Genomic DNA, 19,260 nt, shown 5'->3' on the forward strand with positions numbered 1-19,260 from the left:
TCAGTTCTAGGTGAAGATTTTATCTTCAATTCTGAAACTGACATATTTCCTCAGAAAAAATTATCTGAAAGAAAACTTTCAATATTTGTTGAAAAATGCTATTTATTCAAAATAGAAAATTTTATTCTGATTATTTTTTGCTTAACGCAATTAACTCTGTGATGAAGGCTTTGTGTTTTTCCCTGAACTTTTAATTTTTCTGATTTTTAATGAAGGCTTCAGATCATTCAGGATATTGACAGTTTTCCTCTTCATGCAAAGTCTCTGATGTCCAATGATAAGATGAATTCTTATAGTTCTTCTAAAATTTATTATATTCATAGGGTTTCATCTCACTCTAACAGAGAGTTGGCTAAACTATGTGTATTTAACTACTAGTCCAAACCTGTAAGAGCTCAACAGAATATAAACTTAATTCTTACTTTAAAAAAGAAAATCCCACTGGTGAGTATCTGGAAGTGGAGAATTTAGTTCCACACAATTTTTCAGACTTTAGCTTCTTTGACCTTGTGCTCTATCATGTTCAACACAGAGGACCCAAGTTTGATGCAGAAATCATCTCCACTCCATCTTAACATAGACCAGGAAGAATGTAAGGTGATTTATTTGAAGGGCCAGGATTAAATGTAATATATATCATTAGCATCACATTCTACGGTCAGCCCCATCTGAATGAACAAAAGATTGTGAGTTTTTGACAAGCTATGAGCCTAGTGGAAAAGGAAATGGTTAAGAGAACAATTTGTCAGTCTATGTGAGATGAGTTTCTCCACTGTGTATTATAAAATAAACTATCAGTTTCCTCAGGGCTTCCCAAATTCATTACAGATCATGGTTTTCTCTCTGGTATGCATTCTGGTGTGATGTACTCTAAGAGCTGCCTTACGGACAAACCTTTTCCCACATTCTTCACATTCATAGGGTTTCTCCCCTGTGTGAATTCTCTGGTGTACTCTGAGGGTTGAATTTTGGGCAAAAGCTTTCCCGCATTCATTACACTCATAGGGTTTCTCCCCTGTGTGAATTCTCTGGTGTGCACTAAGGTGTGACTTCTGGGAGAAAGTTTTTCCACATTCATTACATTCATAGGATTTTACACCTGTGTGAATTCTCTGATGTACTCTGAGTGTTGAATTGTGAGCAAATGGTTTCCCACATATATTACACTCATAAGGTTTCTCCCCTGTGTGAATTCTCTGATGTGCACTAACATATGACTTCTCAGAGAAAGTCTTCCCACACTGATTACATTCATAGGGTTTCTCCCCTGTGCGAGTTCTCAGATGTGCCCTGAGGTGTGATGTCTTGGAGAAAGTTTTCCCACATTCATTACATTCATAGGGTTTCTCGCCTGTGTGAATTCTCTGATGTGCCCTGAGGGCTGAATTATCTGCAAAAGTTTTTCCACATTCATTACATTCGTAGGGTTTTTCCCCTGTATGAATTCTCTGATGTGCACAGAGGTGTGTTCTTTGGGAGAAAGTTTTTCCACATTCATTACACTCATAAGGTTTCTCCCCTGTGTGAATTCTTTGATGCACTATGAGGGCTGCCTTATAGACAAATGTTTTCCCACATATGTTACATTCATAGGGTTTTTCTCCTGTGTGAATTCTCTCATGTCCACTGAGGTATGACTTCTGGGAGAAAGTTTTTCCACATTCACTACATTCATAAGGTTTCTCCCCTGTGTGAATTCTCTGATGTGTACTGAGGTGAGTCTTCTGGGAGAAAGTTTTCCCACATTCATTACATTCATAGAGTTTCTCCCCTGTGTGAATTTTCTGATGTGCTCTGAGGGCTGAATTATGGGCAAAAGTTTTCTCACATTCATTACATCCATATGGTTTCTCCCCCGTGTGAATTCTCTGATGTACTCTGAGGGCTGAATTATGGGCAAAAGTTTTCTCACAGTCACTACATTCATAAGGTTTCTTACCTGTGTGAATTCTCTGATGTGCTCTCAGGGCTGAATTATAGGTAAAAGATCTCCCACATTCATTACATTCATAGGGTTTCTCCCCCGTGTGAATCCTTTGATGTGCTTTGAGAACAGAAATATGGGCAAAAGACCTTCCACATTCATTACACTCATAAGGTTTCTCCCCTGTGTGAATCCTGTGATGTGCTCTGAGGGCTGAATTATGGGCAAAAGCTTTCTCACAGTCATTACATTCATAGGGTTTCTCACCTGTGTGGATTCTCTGATGTGCTCTTAGGGCTGAATTATAGGTAAAAGACCTCCCACATTCATTACATTCATAGGGTTTCTCCCCTGTATGAATTCTCTGATGTGCATTGAGGTGTGTCTTGTGAGAGAAAGTTTTCTCACATTCAATACATTCATAGGGCTTTTCTCCTGTGTGTATTCTCTGATGTGCTTGGAGATGTGATGTCTTGGAGAAAGTTTTCCCACATTCAGTACATTCATAGGGTTTCTCCCCCATGTGAATTCTCTGATGTTCTTTGAGATGGGCCATCTTGGAGAATGTTTCCCTATATTCGCTGCCTTGATAGAGTTTCATCTCTGTGTCTATTCTCTGGTGTCCTATGAGGAGTGACTTGTAAGATTTCCCAAAGCCACTGTTATCATAAGGTTTCTCCTTTGTGTGAATTCTTAGATGTTTAGTGAGGTTTGACTTCTGACAGAAAGTTTTCCCACATTCACTACATTTATAAAGTTTGAAACTCACGTAAGTTCCAGGATGCTGAACAGGGTGTGAATTTGAACAAAAGGGTTTCCCACATTCCTCAGATTGGTAAGGTTTCTCCCCTGAATGGGTCCTCTCATACTGAATGAAGTGTGCTTTCTGGTAAAAGGATTTCTTGCATTTCCCATATTCACCAGACTGGTAGAATTTCTCTTCTATGGGAGTTTTCTGGTATATTGTAAGGTCTAATTTCTGGTAGAAGGCATCCGTACATCCATTATAAGCACATGATTTATCTCCAGTTTGTGTTTTCTGACGTACTATATGGGCTAAGCTCTGGCTAAAGTTTTCTTCACATTTATTGCTTTCAAAAGCACTCTGTCCTGTAAAAGTTCTCTGAGATTCAGTAAGGGGTAACAGCCTACTGAAATTAATTCCACTTTCATTATGTTCATAGTGTGTCACAGCCATGTGAACTTTATTGTATTCCACAATGGTGGTTTTGTCATGGGATTTCTCACATTCATTAAGATCAGAGCATTTCTCCTTTGTGTCAGTTCTCATGCGGTGAGATACAGTGGTTTTATCACAGTTTTTCCTAAATTCATCATCCTCACAGGAATTCTCTCCTGTTGGAAAACTCCCAGCTGTAATACAGACGATCTTATCATGTAAAACATTTCCAAATTCATTACATTCAAAAGATTGCTTCAGAGTTTGAGATCCTTGACAGTTATCTTTTTTATGACTGTAAGCTTTCACATTTTTATTATATTCATAAGATTTATCTCCAGCATGAGTGTTCCCACGGTTAATATCAAGCTGCAGTCTTTCACATACATTCAAGTAATCAAACTTCTTTCTTGAATAGTTGCTTTCACTTAAAATTAATTCAGAAATAATCGGCAAATTCATTCTACATGAGTCACATTTACAGGGTATTTTTCCTGAAAACTCTGGAGTTATGCCTAGATTAAATGGGTTTTCTAAAAATCTGTGTCCTTCTTTATTCAATATTTCGTCATTGATGAATATTACTTGCCACAGAGGCTTCTCTTGTTTTTCCTTGATCCCTCTGATGTGGTCATCAACTTTATAATATCCTAAAATTAGAAAAATTGAGAGCATATTATAAATCTTATACTTTGCATGGAGAGGAACTTATACCCATGTTTTGCTATGTATTTTATTCTTTTGTTTCTGGTCATGTTTCCAAGATTAAATAATTCATGCACACAGATACTCTCTTTCTCTCTCCTCATCCAAGTTATTTTAAAAAAAAACCGGTGTTCCAGGGCCAGCCAAGATGGAGTAACCTCCTTCCTCCCCAGATCTTCTCTCTTATAATCAAAAATCCCTAGATAAGAAAAAGATTAAAAAGCACAGGATGACTCTACAAAATGAAAAGAAAAGGGACCTGAGGACTTAAGAAATAACAGTGGAGAATTCCAAGGGTTTTCTTTCTGCTTCCAATATATCCTAGACTGGGTGCTGAAGAAGCCAACAATTCGGAGCCAACAATAGGCACAGACAAAAAGAGCTCCAAGAAAAGCCTGTTCCTTCTAGCCAAAGGTCTGAGAAAAAGGTGACCTAACAGAAGAGAAAACATTTTTGGCAATACCCACCGTACTAAGGCCAAACAACAATGGAACACTCCCATAGTTCCAAGGAGGCCAAGCAGGGAGGTAATCTTCCACTGCCACAGAAACAGGATCTGCACACTCTCATAATATTTCTCTCCATGAGGCAAATGAGGCTCATAGGAAAAATCATACAAAATCCTGAGAAAGTTCCATCCTTGGGATATACTGGGAGATGCTGACAGTAGCCACTCCCAAAATTCTGCCTGGAACCATATTCTTATCTAATTTATAGAACAAACGTCTGAATCTGCAAGGGCAAGAACACACCACATCTGTTGTTTTAGGGCATGAGCAGGAACTCACAGCAGCTAAGGGAAGGAAAGAGGACCAAAAAAAAAAAAAAAAAAACTTAGAAGAAGCAGCACAGAAACAAGAGAAGAGGCAGGAATACATGGTAGACCCAACACTACAGGTAGAAGAAACAAAGTAGCACTTGTGATAACCACACCTCCAAAACCTGAAGACACAATGCATTCAACAACAGCTGAATTCACATCCCTCTCAAGTGCACATGGAACATTGATCAAGATAGGACATATTCTGGGCTATAAGACAAATCTTCACAAATATAAAAAATCATATAGAGAGGATTATCTCAAGCCACAGATAAATTATACAAGTCAATAAACACAAATTTTTCTAGAGAAACACAAAATATATGTAAATTACACTTTTTAATGAACCCATGGGTGAAGAGGAAGTCTCACAGAAAATTAAGATATTTTTAAGTGAATGAGAACAAAAAAATACATAGAAATTTGTGGATGCAGCTAAAACAGTACTCAGAAACAAATTTGTGGCTTAAAAATTTTATAATAGAAAATAAAGATCTTGAGTCAGATACTTAAATTTCCCCTTTAAGAAACTAGACAAAGAAAGAAAATTAAATTTAAAGGAAGTAGAAGGAAGAAAAGAATAAAAATTAGAGAAGACCATGAAACTGAAAACAGAAAATCAAACCAAAGCTTAGTTCTTTAAAAAGATTTTTTTAAATGATAAAAACCAGCAGAGGAGAAAAAAACAGAGAAGACACAAATTATTAATATCAAAAATGCAAGAGGGGACATAACTACTCACACAACACATATTCAAGAGGTAAAACATTAACAAAAATCTGTCTTATTCAGCCTAGCCTGCTGTAATAAATCACCATAGACTAGGTAACTTAAAGAACAAGCATTTATTTCTCTCAGTTCTAGAGGCTGGAAGTCCAAGATCTGGGAGCAAGCATGGTCATATTCTTGTATTCTTGTGAGTTACAGACTTGTATTCTTCTGGGTTACAGACTGCCATCTTCTTGCTATATCCTCACATACTCAAAAGAGAGTTATAGCTAGCTCTATGGCCTCTTTTCACAATGGCATTCTAATCTCATTCTTGTCTTTCTTTTTTCTTTTTTTTTTACTATAAAAGAAAATCTACTTTATTTGAGTAATCTAACTGGAGAGAAAAAGGTAGGTGAAAGTTTACTGTAACCAGAGGGAAAATATTCTATGTCAAATGTTAGAACATAATGGCAGAATAAGGTAAAAAACATCTATTTCAAAAGGAGCTGTCAGTGAAAGAAAAAGGACGCTTACTATATACCATATTAACTTAATTCTTCATAATGGTGGATCTACTAACTGAATGTCTAATCTAACTTCAGAATACTGAGACCAAATCAAAGCTATGTTTGCATATGTAAATAAGGCTTAAGATTGCTACAAAATCTGTTCTTTAATTCTACCTAATAAAATAATTTCTAAAAATTAAATATATATTGGTTTTATAGATATGCCAATCACAAGTTTTCAGAAAAACAGTCAGAAGGGAAGCATGTCAAATAGTTTCAACAATGTGCCTCATGACCTAATTACCTCCCTAAGGCCTATCTCCAAATAGATCACGCTAGGTTCAGGGTTTCAACACATGAATTGGGAAGTGGGCCTCAAGCTTTCAGTCCATTGCAAACTCTATGCCCATAAATTTGACAATTTACATCAAATGAACAGATTTCTTGGGATTAAACAAATCATCAAATTCACTCAAGAATAAAAGAGGTAATTTGAACAAACCAATATCTATTTAAGAAATTGAATATGTAATATACATGTTGTCCACACACACACACACACACTCACACACACACATATATATATACACACAGTTCTCATATATACATATAGCTTTCCAAATAACAGCTCCAGGACCAAATGATTTTAACTAGTAAATTCTACCAAACATCTAAGGAAGAAATAACACTAATTCTACAGAATCTCTTCCAGAAAATGAAAGATGAGGAAATATTTCCCAAATCATTTTATGAGGCTTGCATCATCCTCATAGCAAGATGAGACAAAGGAAATTCAAGAAAAGAAACCTAAAGACAAATATCCCTTATAACATAAATGCAAAATCCTCGAAAACAGTATACAGAAATATATAAAAAATAAATAAATCATGACAAGTGAGATTCATTCCCCAGATGTAAAACTCTCAAAATATTTTTTAAAAAATCAATGTAACCCATTATATTAATAGTCTACAGAATTAAAACTATATAGATATATCAGTGCTAAAAATTTTAACAAAATTCAAAATCCATTCATTAACCTAATAAAGGGAATCTACAAAACGTCTATAGCTAACATCATACTTGAGAGACTGAATGTTTTCCAATCAGGATCAGGAAAAAGACAAGGATGTCCACTATGACCACCTTTACTCCAGGTTGTACTGGAAGTATCAGCCTGTGCAATAAGGCAAGAATAAAAACAAAAAGATATAGAGCAAGTCCACACAGAAAATCATTTATAAGTCTACAGAAACCTCCTTGAACTAATAAATGTTTTTGGCAAGGGCAGACTACAAGGCCAATACACAATCATATGTGTATGAACAAACAATGATCAAATGGAATTTGAAATTAGAAAAATAGTATCATTAACCAAAGCACGAAAACAAACAAACAAAAAAAGCCTTGGTGCCTGTGTTCTGAAAACTGTAAGAAATTGATGAAAGAAATTAAATACTAATTAAATAGGAAGGAATATTTTGTTTATGGATTAGAAGACTCTATATTGTTACGATGTCAATTCTCTTTCAGCAATGAATTCAACACAAAGCCAGATGAAATGCCAGCATGCTTTTTTTGTTAGGATTAAGATCATTTAAAAATTCAGAGATGACAGAGAACTACCTGACTTCAAAACTTAATTAACAATCTATAGTAATCAAGTTAATGTAGTACTGGAATCAGGAAAGACATATAGATGAACGAAAAAGAACAGAGAATCCAGAAACAGACCCAAAACTATAAAGTCACCTGTTTTCTAAGAAAGGTGGAATGCTATTCAATGGAGAAACGATAGTCCTTTCAACAAGTAGAACTAGAATAAGTAAACTCCCCTTTCAAAAAATTAAACTTGACATATACCTCATACTTTCTATGAAATTTAACAGAAAATGGATCTATTAAGTGTACAAAAGGAAACTTTAAAATCTCTAGACGAAAACACAGGAATAAATCTGTTACTATTAGTTTTGAAGTTTCTAGATAGGACAACAAAAGCATGATCCATAAGAGAAAATTAATAAATTGGACTTTATCAAAATTAATGTTCAGTTTTAGCCAGCATCCTCTGAAATTATGCCAGAAAGAGAAGTGGGGTTCATCATCACTAACTGCCAAGTGGGGATGGAAGTCCAGGTTCCCCACTAATCTCTGCTGACACCCTAGGGGTGGAAGAGAAGGCTTCCACATTAACTTGGGACAGGGGTGGAAGATCAAGTCCCCCACAAGGCCTCTGCTGAAACTAACCACCTTGTATTTGCTCAGATGCCAAGGTTCCTCATTGTTCAGCTCCATTCTTCTTTCCACTTTTCAGAATCTTATGTTTGATATACACATACACACACACACACACACACACACACACACAGAGGCATCCCTTGTTTGATTGTGCTTTACTTTATTGCACTTCCCAGATACTGATTTTTTACAAATTGAAGGTTTATGGCAACCCTGTGTCGAGCAAGTCTATTGGTGCCATTTTTCTTAGAGCATATGCTCCCTTCATGTCTGTTTTTTTTAGCAATAAAGTACTTTTTAATGAAGATATGCACATTTTTAAACATAATGCTGTTGCATACTTAAAAGATTACAGTATAGTGTAAGCATAACTTTTATGTATACTGGAAATCCAAAAAATTTGTGTGACCCAATATATTGCAATATTCACTTTACTACAGTGGTCTGGCACTGAACCTGCAACATCTCTGAGTTGTGCCTGTATATGAGTACATATTTAGCTATGCATTTACTCCATCTCTCCCCTGTTAATGCCTTCTATATTAAATCCTTCCCTAAGAAGAATCATAAACCAATTCTCCTTTATCATCTTCTAAAATAATTCTAGTTTTACTCTGATAATTAGGTCTTTAAACAATTTGAATCCTTGGTCTACATGGATACCTCACAATCCCTTTCCCACTTACCTGCAGTGGGAAAGACCAGCTGTCTACACAGTGTACATTTTTCCTTGAGCTTTTATTCTGATTCACTAACTTCATTCATTTTATTATTTTTTTATTCTAAGAAACATTCTATTTCTTAGTTTTCCAATTTATTTCTAATTTCACTTTTAAATTCTTCTGCTTTCATTAGTGTATTTTTGTTACTATTCTTGCTTAATTTATTAACACAACTATGAGACTACAAATTTACTTCTGTTCACTAATTTAGCTAGCTATATCTGGAAGTTTCCAATATGCAGTTACCTTTATTATTTCATTAAGTATCATGCAATTTTGGACTTGATTTCCTTTTCTGTATACTGTCTAAAAGAGAAAATTTTTTAAATTTTCATGTGGAGTTTTTTGTTTATTACTAGTTTCTAGATTTACCAAACTACGTTCAGAGACTATTATTTGTGGTGATTCTAATTCGTTGGATTTACTGGGATTTTCTCTTCAAACTAATGCTGTACTTTCACTGTCTTATGATTATTCCACGGGAAATTGAAAGTTTGTTCTTTGCATTTGGTATACATATACAAATACATGGTTTACTTTAATACAAATGTCATTTATGTCATCTACAGACATATTTACTTAATGTTGACTACACCTATTATTTAATCAGATGAAGTATATCATGATATCCTAATTCTAATGAATTTTAAGTTCTTAGAACTCTATTATTTTATATTTTATCAACATTGATAGCATATTATTTGGAGCAATCCTTCAAATTCTTAAAGGTTTTCTCTTACCTGTGCTCTTGATCTAGAGAGGCTTCTTTTAATTTAATGTATTACTGCCAAAATTCAAATGTGAATAACAACAGAAAGTGAAACTTTTGTTATTTTACTTTTATCGTCTCAACAACTTTAACATTCTTTCATAACAGTATTTCTAAGTTACTTATTTAGGGATATCTTTTTTAGATACTCAAAATGATCCAACCATTTACCTTTAGTGACTGGGAGATGTGCTTGATCTAAATTATGTCCATCTTTATATTATGCTATTTGCTTATATGGCTTCGCAACAAAACTTCCAGCAAGTGCGCTTCACTTCTAAATGATTTTACTATTTTGTTCTAGGAATTACATTGAAAACTCTTTTAAAAATTCCTGGAATTATTACAGACAAAGTCTAATAGACATATAAAAGATGCTTCACATTATTAGTGATGAAAGAAATTGTTATAGACTGAACTGTGACTCTTCCTGTCCCCAAATGCATATGTTGAAGCCCCAACCCTCAGTGTAATGTATTTGGAGACAGGATTATAAGGAAGTAACCAAGGTTAAATGAGATCATAAGGGTGGGGCCCTAATCCAACAGTACTGGTGTCCTTATAAGGGGAAGAAACACCAGAGTGTTCTCTCTCTTTCCCCATTACATGTGAGAACACAGCACAAAGGTGGCTGTCTGCAAGCCAGGAAAAGAGGCCTCGCCAGAAACCCACCATAACAGCACTTCAATCTTGGACTTGCAGCCTCTAGAACTGTGAGAATTTATTGTTGAAGTCACCCAGCCTATGGTACTTTATTATGACAGCCCCAGCTAATACAGAAATATGAATCAAAACCATAATGCGATACCACTTCACATCCATTAGGATGGCTAGAATCAGAAAGTCAGATAATAGTAAGTGCTGGTGAGGATGTAGAGAAATCAGAACACTCATATACTGTGGTTAGAAATGGGAAATGGTGCACTCACTTAGAAAACTAGTCTGGAAGTTCCTCAAACAGATAAATACACAGGTACTAACTACATGACCCAGCAATTCCACTGCTAGACATATACCCAAGAGAAATAAAATCATATGTCCATTCAGAAACTTGGAAATGAATGTTTACATCAGCATTATTCATTCGTAATAGCCAAAAGGTAGAATCTCAAATATCTATTGACTGAAAATGGACAAACAGGTGGTATACTCCTACAACGGAATATTATTTGGCCATAAAAAGAATGAAATACTGATATATGCTATAACATGAACCTTATAGACATTATGCTAAGCAAAAGAAATCAATCACAAAAGATCACATATTATATGATTCCATTTTTATGAAATGTCCAGAATAGGCAGATCTATAGAGACAAAGTAGATTAGTGGCTGCCTAGAGTGGGAAGGGATGACAGTGACAGGAGGGTGATGACTAAAGGGTACAGGTTTCTTTTTGAGGTGATGAAAATTGACTGTGGTGATATCTGCACATACAACTGTCCCTCAATACCCATGAATGATTGGTTTCAGGACCCTCCTCCCACCACTAAGAACACCAAAATCCACAGATGCCCAAGTTCCTGATATAAAATGGTATAGTATTTACATATAACCTATGCATATTCTCCTGTATACTTTAAATCATCTCTAGATTACTTATAATACCTAATACACTGTAAATGCTGGGTAAACAGTTGTTATACTATATTATTTAGGAAATAATGACAAGAAAAAAGCCTATACCTGTTCAATATAGACAAAATTTTTTTTTTCCTGAATAGTTTCCATCCCACGGTTGGTTAAATCCACAGATGCAGAACCCACAGATACAGAGGGCTGACTGTATTTGTAAATATACCAAAAGTCATTGAACTGTACACTTTAAATGGGTGAATTGTGAGAGATGTGAATCATATCTCAATAAAGCAGTTAAAAATAAAAAACTTTCAAAGGTGCTCTCTCCCTGAGGTCCAACTACTCCAGGGCTCCTTCTGTCCATACTCACTCACCTGGGTACTTCTGGCTTAGGAATTCGTCCTCCAAGGACCAGGGCTCTTCTCCTTGCTCCAACTTGAAGATCACCTTGGGTTTGGTAATGCAATATCCTGTAAATGGAATAATTGAGAGGCTACATGGACCAGATCAATGGGCTTTTGGGTTTCTGAAGGTGGAAAAAGATACAGCAGCAAAAGCAACAAATGAAGGTGCTCATCTGACGTTTTCAATGGTAAGGTAATGACACGAACATTGTTTCTGTTTCTTAAAGGTTTCAATTACCTTAGACTTTTTAATCTAAAGCCTGAACATTTATCTCTATAAAGGATTCATGTGTTTTGATAGTTTTTAAAAAGTTAACATATTCTGGAGGGAGTCACGTGGTACGGTCTGCTCACCCACTGAGACGAGGTGGCTGTAGTTCTCCAGCATCACATCTCTGTACAGGGTCCTCTGAGCAGGGCCCATCTGCTGCCACTCCTCCTGGGTGAATTCCACAGTCACGTCCTCGAATGACACTGATGCCTGTAACAGCACATGTTGTTCAAGGGTTCATAATTAGGTGACATGGAAAATACCTTTGAGAACTATTCTCTTCCTATTTATTCTTAGGGCTCTAACATGAATGGTTACAAAGGCCTACTTTGAACCTAATTTTTTGTCTTAAAACTTGTTACTCAATTAGTTAAAAAGGTTTTTAACTTACCACAATTCATTTATATATATTTATAAATTCTAGATATTTTTTAAGACAAAAAAACTTCAAAGCAAATAGACTCCCTACAATTCTTTTTCCATGTTGCAATGGATTATCCTAGGTGTTCTCTAGGACAGTCACACCCTCCCTGGGCATCATCACTGCAAATCGTGGGAGCTGAGCAAGATACATATAAGCTCCGGAAATACACCTGGCCAAACTTAGGTATAAACAAATGTATAAAAATATATAAATCTAGAGATCATGGAAAGCAGAGAACAGCTTACAAAGGAGTTGGAACCAAAGAGACCAGTATGAGAGAACATGACCTGCACTGAAGTAATAGCAGCAGATATTAGAACAGAGATACAATCACAGGAGATGCAACCACCATTTGGTAACTAGTAATACTTTCTTGGCAGCTACCCAACCTAGCTGTACAAGCAGCAGCTTTTTTTTTTTTATTTTATTTTATTTTCAATTGACAAAAAGACAAATATCTCAAATAAGATCTCAATCTCACTTATATGTGGAATCTAAAAAATTCAAACTCATAGAAGTAGAGGGTAGAATGGTTGTTACCAGAGGCCAGGGGGCAGGGGTCGAGGACTGGGCAGATGCTGGTCAAAGGGTAGCAAGTTCTCTTTTTTAGCCTTCACTTCCTGCTTACTCCAAACCTAAAGATCACCCAGAGGGGACAATGTAGGGTCTTCTCACATCTTTCCTTCTCACATCATCACAGCCCTGGGCACGTGCTCAGCCCTATGCATGTAGGTGGCCTTCTAAACTGCTTAGGTGACTGCTGAAGGAATGCCCCAGCATTCACAGGGCCCCTTAGCAAAAACTATGGTTTCAAGCATTTAAGGAAATTTCTGCAGAGACTTCAGCTACCACACACAACAAATACAGGGTCTATTGAATTAGTTTAAAAAAAAAACTCAATAGAAAAATTTCAACAACGACCCCTGGGGAGGGGAGAAATTCTTCTAGCATTGCCACATTATTTTAAACCAGGTTGCTGGCTTTCACAGTTATTTTGGACAGTTGGTTCTAAAAGCTAACACAGAGAGAGGGATGGAAAGAGGGAAAGTTAAAATGACACAAGATCACTATTCCTACTATGATACAGCTATTTTTCTTGTATAAATGTTCTGCAGGTTGCTATAAACTTTTAGTTAGCTTTCAGAATTCTGAGAAAGTTAATTCTATAATTTTTGCCAGTTTCTTATTGTTTTTATGGAACAGAGAATTTTCTAGGATCTTTACTAGTTTTCCACAAAATATTGCAAAACAAGAAAAGAAACAAGAAAGTAAAACCCATATGCAGGAAAAAAGTGTAATAGATAGAAGCAGACATTGGATTTAACTAGACAATGACTTTAGATCAGCAATTTTAAATATGGTCAAAGACCTAGAGGAAATGGTATCTAAGGACTAAAGGATAGTATGAGAACAATATCTCACCAAATAAAGGATATCAATAAAGAGATAGAAATTATAAAAAAGGGACCAAAAATAAAAACTCTAGAGTTGAAAAGTATAATAACTAAAACAAAAATTTCATCCAAAAAGTACACTCAAATATGTTCCATAGTAGATTTGAGCAGGTGGAAGAAAGAATGAACCACTGGACAACACATCCATTGAAATTGTACAGTAAGAAACAGGAAGAAAAAGTAAGAACAAAAAACGAACTGTAGGACGGCATCAAGTTTACCAACATACACATAATGAGAGTACCAGACAGAGAGGAGAGAAAGGGTCTAACAGGATATTTGAAATAATAATGGCTAAGAAGTTCCCAAATTTGATGAAAATGATTAATCTACACACCCAAACACTCAATAAACTTTGAGCAGGATAAAGTTGGAAAAAGAAATCCAAATCTGGACACATGATAAACTGTGACAGAGACAATCTTGAAAGTGGCAAGAGAGAGATATTAAAAGCTGATTTCTATTAATAATTAGAAACCATGGAGGACAGAAGGCAATGGGATAACACATTTAAAATGCTGAAAGAAAAAGACTATTAACCAAGAATCCTCTGCATCCACCAAAAAGGGAGAAATGGAAGCCTTTTGCACTAACAAAAACTAAGAGAATTCATAACAAGGCAAAATTACCCAACAAGAAATAGTAAACAGAGTGGTTCAACAAATCTACAGAGGCAAAGTAGATGAATGGTTGCTTGGGGCTTGGAGGGAATGGAGTGATAATACAGTGTACAAAGCTTCCTTTTTGGGGAGGGAAAACATCCTAAAATGGACTGTGGTGATGTTTGTACATATCTGTGAATATACTGAAAAAAAAAAATCATGGAATTCTACACTTTAAATGGGTGAATGGTACAATATGTAAATTGAATCTCAATAAAGCCATTAAAAAAAAATGAGAAGCGGAAATCATTCAGAAATAGAGAAAATTAAAGGACCAAGGATGGAAATGGGACGAGCCACTTGAAAGGTGACGCCATAAAGGTATAGCAGGGCTAGTGCTAGTGGAGAACATCACTAACAGGGAAACCTTCCAGAAGGACAGAGAAATAGAGGCAAGTGTTGCACAAAAGTCAAGTAAGGAAAGGATAAGACAACACCCACTGGACTTGATTATAATCCCGTTAGGGTCACTTGAGAACATAGGCAAGTGGGAAGGGAAACCATGGCATCACATGAAGATTTGAAGTTGAATGCAAAGTGTGGAAACATGAAAGAGAACAGAATTTTAAACCATCTACTGAGAAACTTGAGTATCACGGGTACTCAAAATACTTATGGAGAGTAATTTTAAGGACAGTCTATTGATTCATCGGAAAAATATCTAATTTAACCCCCATGTTTGAGTTCTTGAAAAACAGTACTGAGCAAGTTCTCATTTAGCATAACGTTTTCTACTTCTAGTGAAGCACAAGTACAGGCTATATTCTATGTTATTTAGCAAGGTATTAACCAAATTACCTACTTAAAGAATAAGAAATACATTTATTTTTACATCCCATGAAGAATCAGTTTGCTCTTACTCATCAATGTAAATCTTTAAGTACTATCTGACACTCTGTCATGGCTATCAAAAACCTCAGAAATAAATGTGGAGCTCAGTTCCGTAAATTTGTAATATCAGAGGACCTGCATCTATCCACATGCCACCTTTGCTCACTATTCATCTGTATTTCTGTATCTCCTATGAATGTGTCTGACCCACTTCTATTTCTACTTTTTCATGTTGATGTACAGACACATAAACCTTTATCAAATCCATTGTAAAACAAATCGATTATTTAAAACTGAACTCACCTGAGACATGTTCATTTTCTGCTGTTCCTGGAAGAGTACAAAGAGCTGTGGAGGTTCAGCTGGGGAGGAGGAAAGAGAAATGGGGTCATGAGAGACCTAGTCTGCCTTCCAGATCCCATACAAATGGTCCCCGACTCACTATGTATGGTTGGACTTTACAATGATTTTATTAGGATGTAACCCCATTGTAATCAAGGAGCATGTGTATTCACCTGCCTAAAAAAATCTTATCTCACCCAGCTGGACAAAATGCTTTCTAATGAGGAATGTCCCTTTGACTCTTGAAAAGGGATGGGAAGGACCACACAAAGGTAGCAGCACCTGAACCCGTGCACCTCGACATGATTCTGTGCACTTAAACTTTCATTTTCACTGAGTAGGTAAAACTAGATTTTGTTGATGTATTAACAATTTATGTTCCCTTCTGACTGACAAAAAAGGAAACGTAAAACAGCAGAGGATTAAACAGGTTCAGATATACAGAGAAGAAACTCTCCACCTTCATTAACACTAATGTCAAAACTAATGTCAAAAAAGATGAGCATATTGGCCGGGCACGGTGGCTCACGCCTGTGATCCTAGCACTCTGGGAGGCCGAGACAGGTGGATCGTTTGAGCTCAGGAGTTCAAGACCAGCCAGAGCAAGAGCAAGACCCCGTCTATACTAAAAAAATAGAAAGAAATTAGCTGGACAACTAAAAGTATATAGAGAAAAAATTAGCTGGGCATGGTAGCACATGCCTATAGTCCCAGCTACTCGGGAGACTGAGGCAGTAGGATCGCTTGAGCCCAGGAGTTTAAGTTGCTGTGAGCTGATGCTACAGCACTCTAGCCGGGCAACAGAGTGAGACTCTGTCTCAAAAAAAAAAAAAAAAGATGAGCATATTAATCAAGTTCCAATTCTCTTTACACCCCGACTCAGAGCTTCCACAGAAAACTCTGAAATAAAGCAGCACAATTCACAATTGCAAAGATGTGGAAACAACCCAAATGCCCATCAATTCACGAATGGATCAGTAAATTGTGGTATATGTACACCATGGAGTATTACTCAGCTATAAGAAACAACGGTGATACGACATCTCTTTGGTTCTCCTGGAGAGAGTTGGAACCCATTATATTAAGTGAAGTATCCCAAGAATGGAAAAACAAGCATCACATGTACTCACCAGAAAATTGGTTTCCCTGATCATCACCTAAATGCACACTGGGGAAGGATACCAATTGGATATCAGACTGAGACGGGGGGGGGGGGGGAGGTGGTGGATTGGTGTATGCCTACATGATGAGTGCGTTGTGCACTGTCTGGGGAATGGTCATGCTTGAAGGTGCTGACTCGGGGAGGTGGGGGTGGGGGGAGGGGATGGAGGTATGACTACATGGTGAGTGCCAGGTGTACTGTCTGGGGAATGGACATGCTTCAAGCTCTGTCTCGGGGGGATGGGCGGGACATGGACAATATATATAACCTGAACTTTTGTACCCCCATAATAAGCTGAAATAAAAAAAAAAGATGGGACATTTTATGCAAGGAATATATTTTTAAACTTTTTGTTCTGAATTGGTTGCCAATTCTAAAAGATGCTTATGGCACTTACCTGTTTAGTTGAACAGTGCTGTGCTTACTTCCTGGTTTTGCCCTGGGTAACTCTACAAAAATTATTCATTTCAGACCCAATATTTTCAGTCTTCAAATATAGGAAACTCTTCCTCTACTATCATTTTGTTATTCTCTGTGATCAGGAAAGAGGGAGCATCAGCATAACTCTAAATGTCACATGTGGTGACATGGCATAAGAGCAACTCCAAGTGTGGACTGTCAGCTGATTATGTCTTCCCTGGACATGATGGTCTCACTGGCCCTCTATTAAAGTTTTCTATTCAGCTCAATAGTCACCCATTCTTCTCAAGACCAGGTCACCATCTTCTGCAAGTCAGTCCACAGCACCCGTGGTCACACAGTCTGCGATGGTTTCTGGATGTCTGGCTCATGCTATACGGGGACTCAAGAACTGCCACTGAGGAAGCCATTCAGGACCTGCTCCTTTCTAAAATCTTCTGACTCTGCTCTAAAGCTATGGAAAAGGTCTCTATCAAATGGGCTATTCTTCGAAGTGGCGGGAGTCCCTGGGACATCCTCTTTCCTGTCATAAGAGCTGCTTTGCTCCAGAGGGGCTGGGACATGGGCCTGAGAAACAAATTCACTTTCTTTGAAAACTTCATCTCACACCCTACACCCAACTATTGGAATTCACTAGAAACATGGTATCCAGTACTGTAGCCATCAGCCATAAGCCGCATGCTAATGAAGACCTAAAGTTTGGCCAGTGCCACAAAATAGTATTTTGGATGTAATCAGTTAAATAAAATACATTATAAGATTTGCTTTGTTTGCCTATTTCTACTGTTTTTATTTTAGCTACTGAATAATTCTAAAATATATTTGTGTTTCGCATCAGCTTTCTCTTGGACAGCACTGCACTAGAACATCAATCTTGAGGAGAGAGACAGCCTGAACAGTGCAGGAGGGTTCAGCTCAGCCCCAACCAGGGGTTCTGTGGAGACTCCACAAATCCCAGCACATATTTACCACATGGTGAAATTTGTCCACATTCATGACACAATCATATCCGAGGACAGGCCACTCTGCATCAGTGTTCCAAAGGTTTCAGGCAGGTACTGGCAACTCTTGGCATTTAGGTAGATAGGAAATTAGGAAAAGCGAAGGACAGGAAGTCAAGCCTATCTGTATCTGCATCCTACCTGCCTCACCTACTAGTTTGTGCCCTGGGATATTCACCCCCATGGAACTCCTTTCATTTTTAAAAATGGCACGTTTTATAAAGACAAGTAGGGTCGTTGTGAGGGTTAAATAAAATACCAAACAATGAGAACGAGTGTCTCATAATAATGACAGCAGCTTACATCTTACACAGTGATCATTACAGGCACTTGACGAAATGTTTTACAGATGATAACTTATTGAATTCTCACAATAATAGCACTGGTTACTAGTTCTGCTCGTCATCGCGTTATACACGCACACGCCCTTCCCGAGCTGGCACTCCTGCACACCCTGGCCGGTACCGAGCACCTTCTGCGGAGCAGGGCTCAACCCGACCTGCGCCCCTGCAGCCCGCGGCCCGGCGCGCGGGGATGGGGGAGGGGAGGGCCAGCCTGGGGATTCCCGAGACTTCTTGCTCCAGTCCCCCGCACACAAGCCCACCTGTCCTGAGGTCCCCAGGCCGCGCAGAGCCCTGTAACCGGCGCTCTCACCCCAGATGCGCAGCCTCTGCTTCCGCACAGACCTAAAGATGCAGGTATCTGGTCACTCTCAGGCCAGAGAGGGCGGACAGCCGGAGCCGGGTCTGCTTCTGCACATGCGCAGACTGAGTTCCGCGAACCCATTCCCAGAGTGCTGCGCGAGAGGTACGTGCTATAGAAAACTACAATTCCCATAAACCTATGCTCCCGAAGGAAGTAATTTTTCCGCTTAATTAGCGGGTTGGATATGACAGTTGTTCTGAGGCCCAGGTTTTTCCCGAATCCCCAGAGGTTATGGGCAAAACAACAAACTGCAATGCATAATTCTCGATCGAATCCTGGCTGGAGAAAAAGTCAGCTGCAACAGACAGTAACGATTGGGTAAACATGAATGTGGACTGGACATCAGAAATATTAAGGAAAATTGCCATTATCTTCTAAGTGTGATGATATTTGAACGATGCAGGAAATTGTTTAAAAGATACTGAAAT

The 19,260-nt window shown here is 37.6% G+C and overlaps 1 protein-coding gene across 5 annotated transcripts; it reads right to left on the reverse strand.

Annotated features, from left to right (window-relative positions):
• Positions 1-100: 100 nt before the first annotated feature.
• ZNF658 (zinc finger protein 658) lies at positions 101-18,893 on the reverse strand. Of its 5 annotated transcripts, none has more exons than XM_045562695.1 (5): positions 18,782-18,893; positions 15,506-15,564; positions 11,915-12,041; positions 11,531-11,626; positions 101-3,754 (listed from the first exon to the last, which is right to left on the reverse strand). In XM_045562695.1, exons 2-5 carry the CDS (start codon positions 15,518-15,520, stop codon positions 804-806), a joined length of 3,189 nt encoding a protein of 1,062 aa, XP_045418651.1. In that variant the 5' UTR covers positions 15,521-15,564; positions 18,782-18,893; the 3' UTR covers positions 101-803. The 5 variants fall into 5 exon arrangements, with proteins under 5 accessions (XP_045418651.1, XP_045418654.1, XP_045418650.1 ...); XM_045562698.1 differs by having other exon boundaries at positions 15,506-15,532; positions 18,782-18,880; XM_045562694.1 differs by having other exon boundaries at positions 18,732-18,880.
• Positions 18,894-19,260: the final 367 nt, after the last annotated feature.

Source organism: Lemur catta, chromosome 10, assembly GCF_020740605.2.
Source record: "Lemur catta isolate mLemCat1 chromosome 10, mLemCat1.pri, whole genome shotgun sequence".
Lineage (NCBI taxonomy): Eukaryota > Metazoa > Chordata > Mammalia > Primates > Lemuridae > Lemur > Lemur catta.

Excerpts from the sequence above, each read along its gene's own strand:
- ZNF658 (XM_045562695.1), bottom strand. Across the intron at positions 11,627-11,914 it reads CAGCCACCTCGTCTCAGTGG|GATATTGCATTACCAAACCC; the intron begins GTGAGCAGACCG and ends TTCCATTTACAG. Across the intron at positions 3,755-11,530 it reads CCTAAGCCAGAAGTACCCAG|GATATTATAAAGTTGATGAC; the intron begins GTGAGTGAGTAT and ends TTCTAATTTTAG.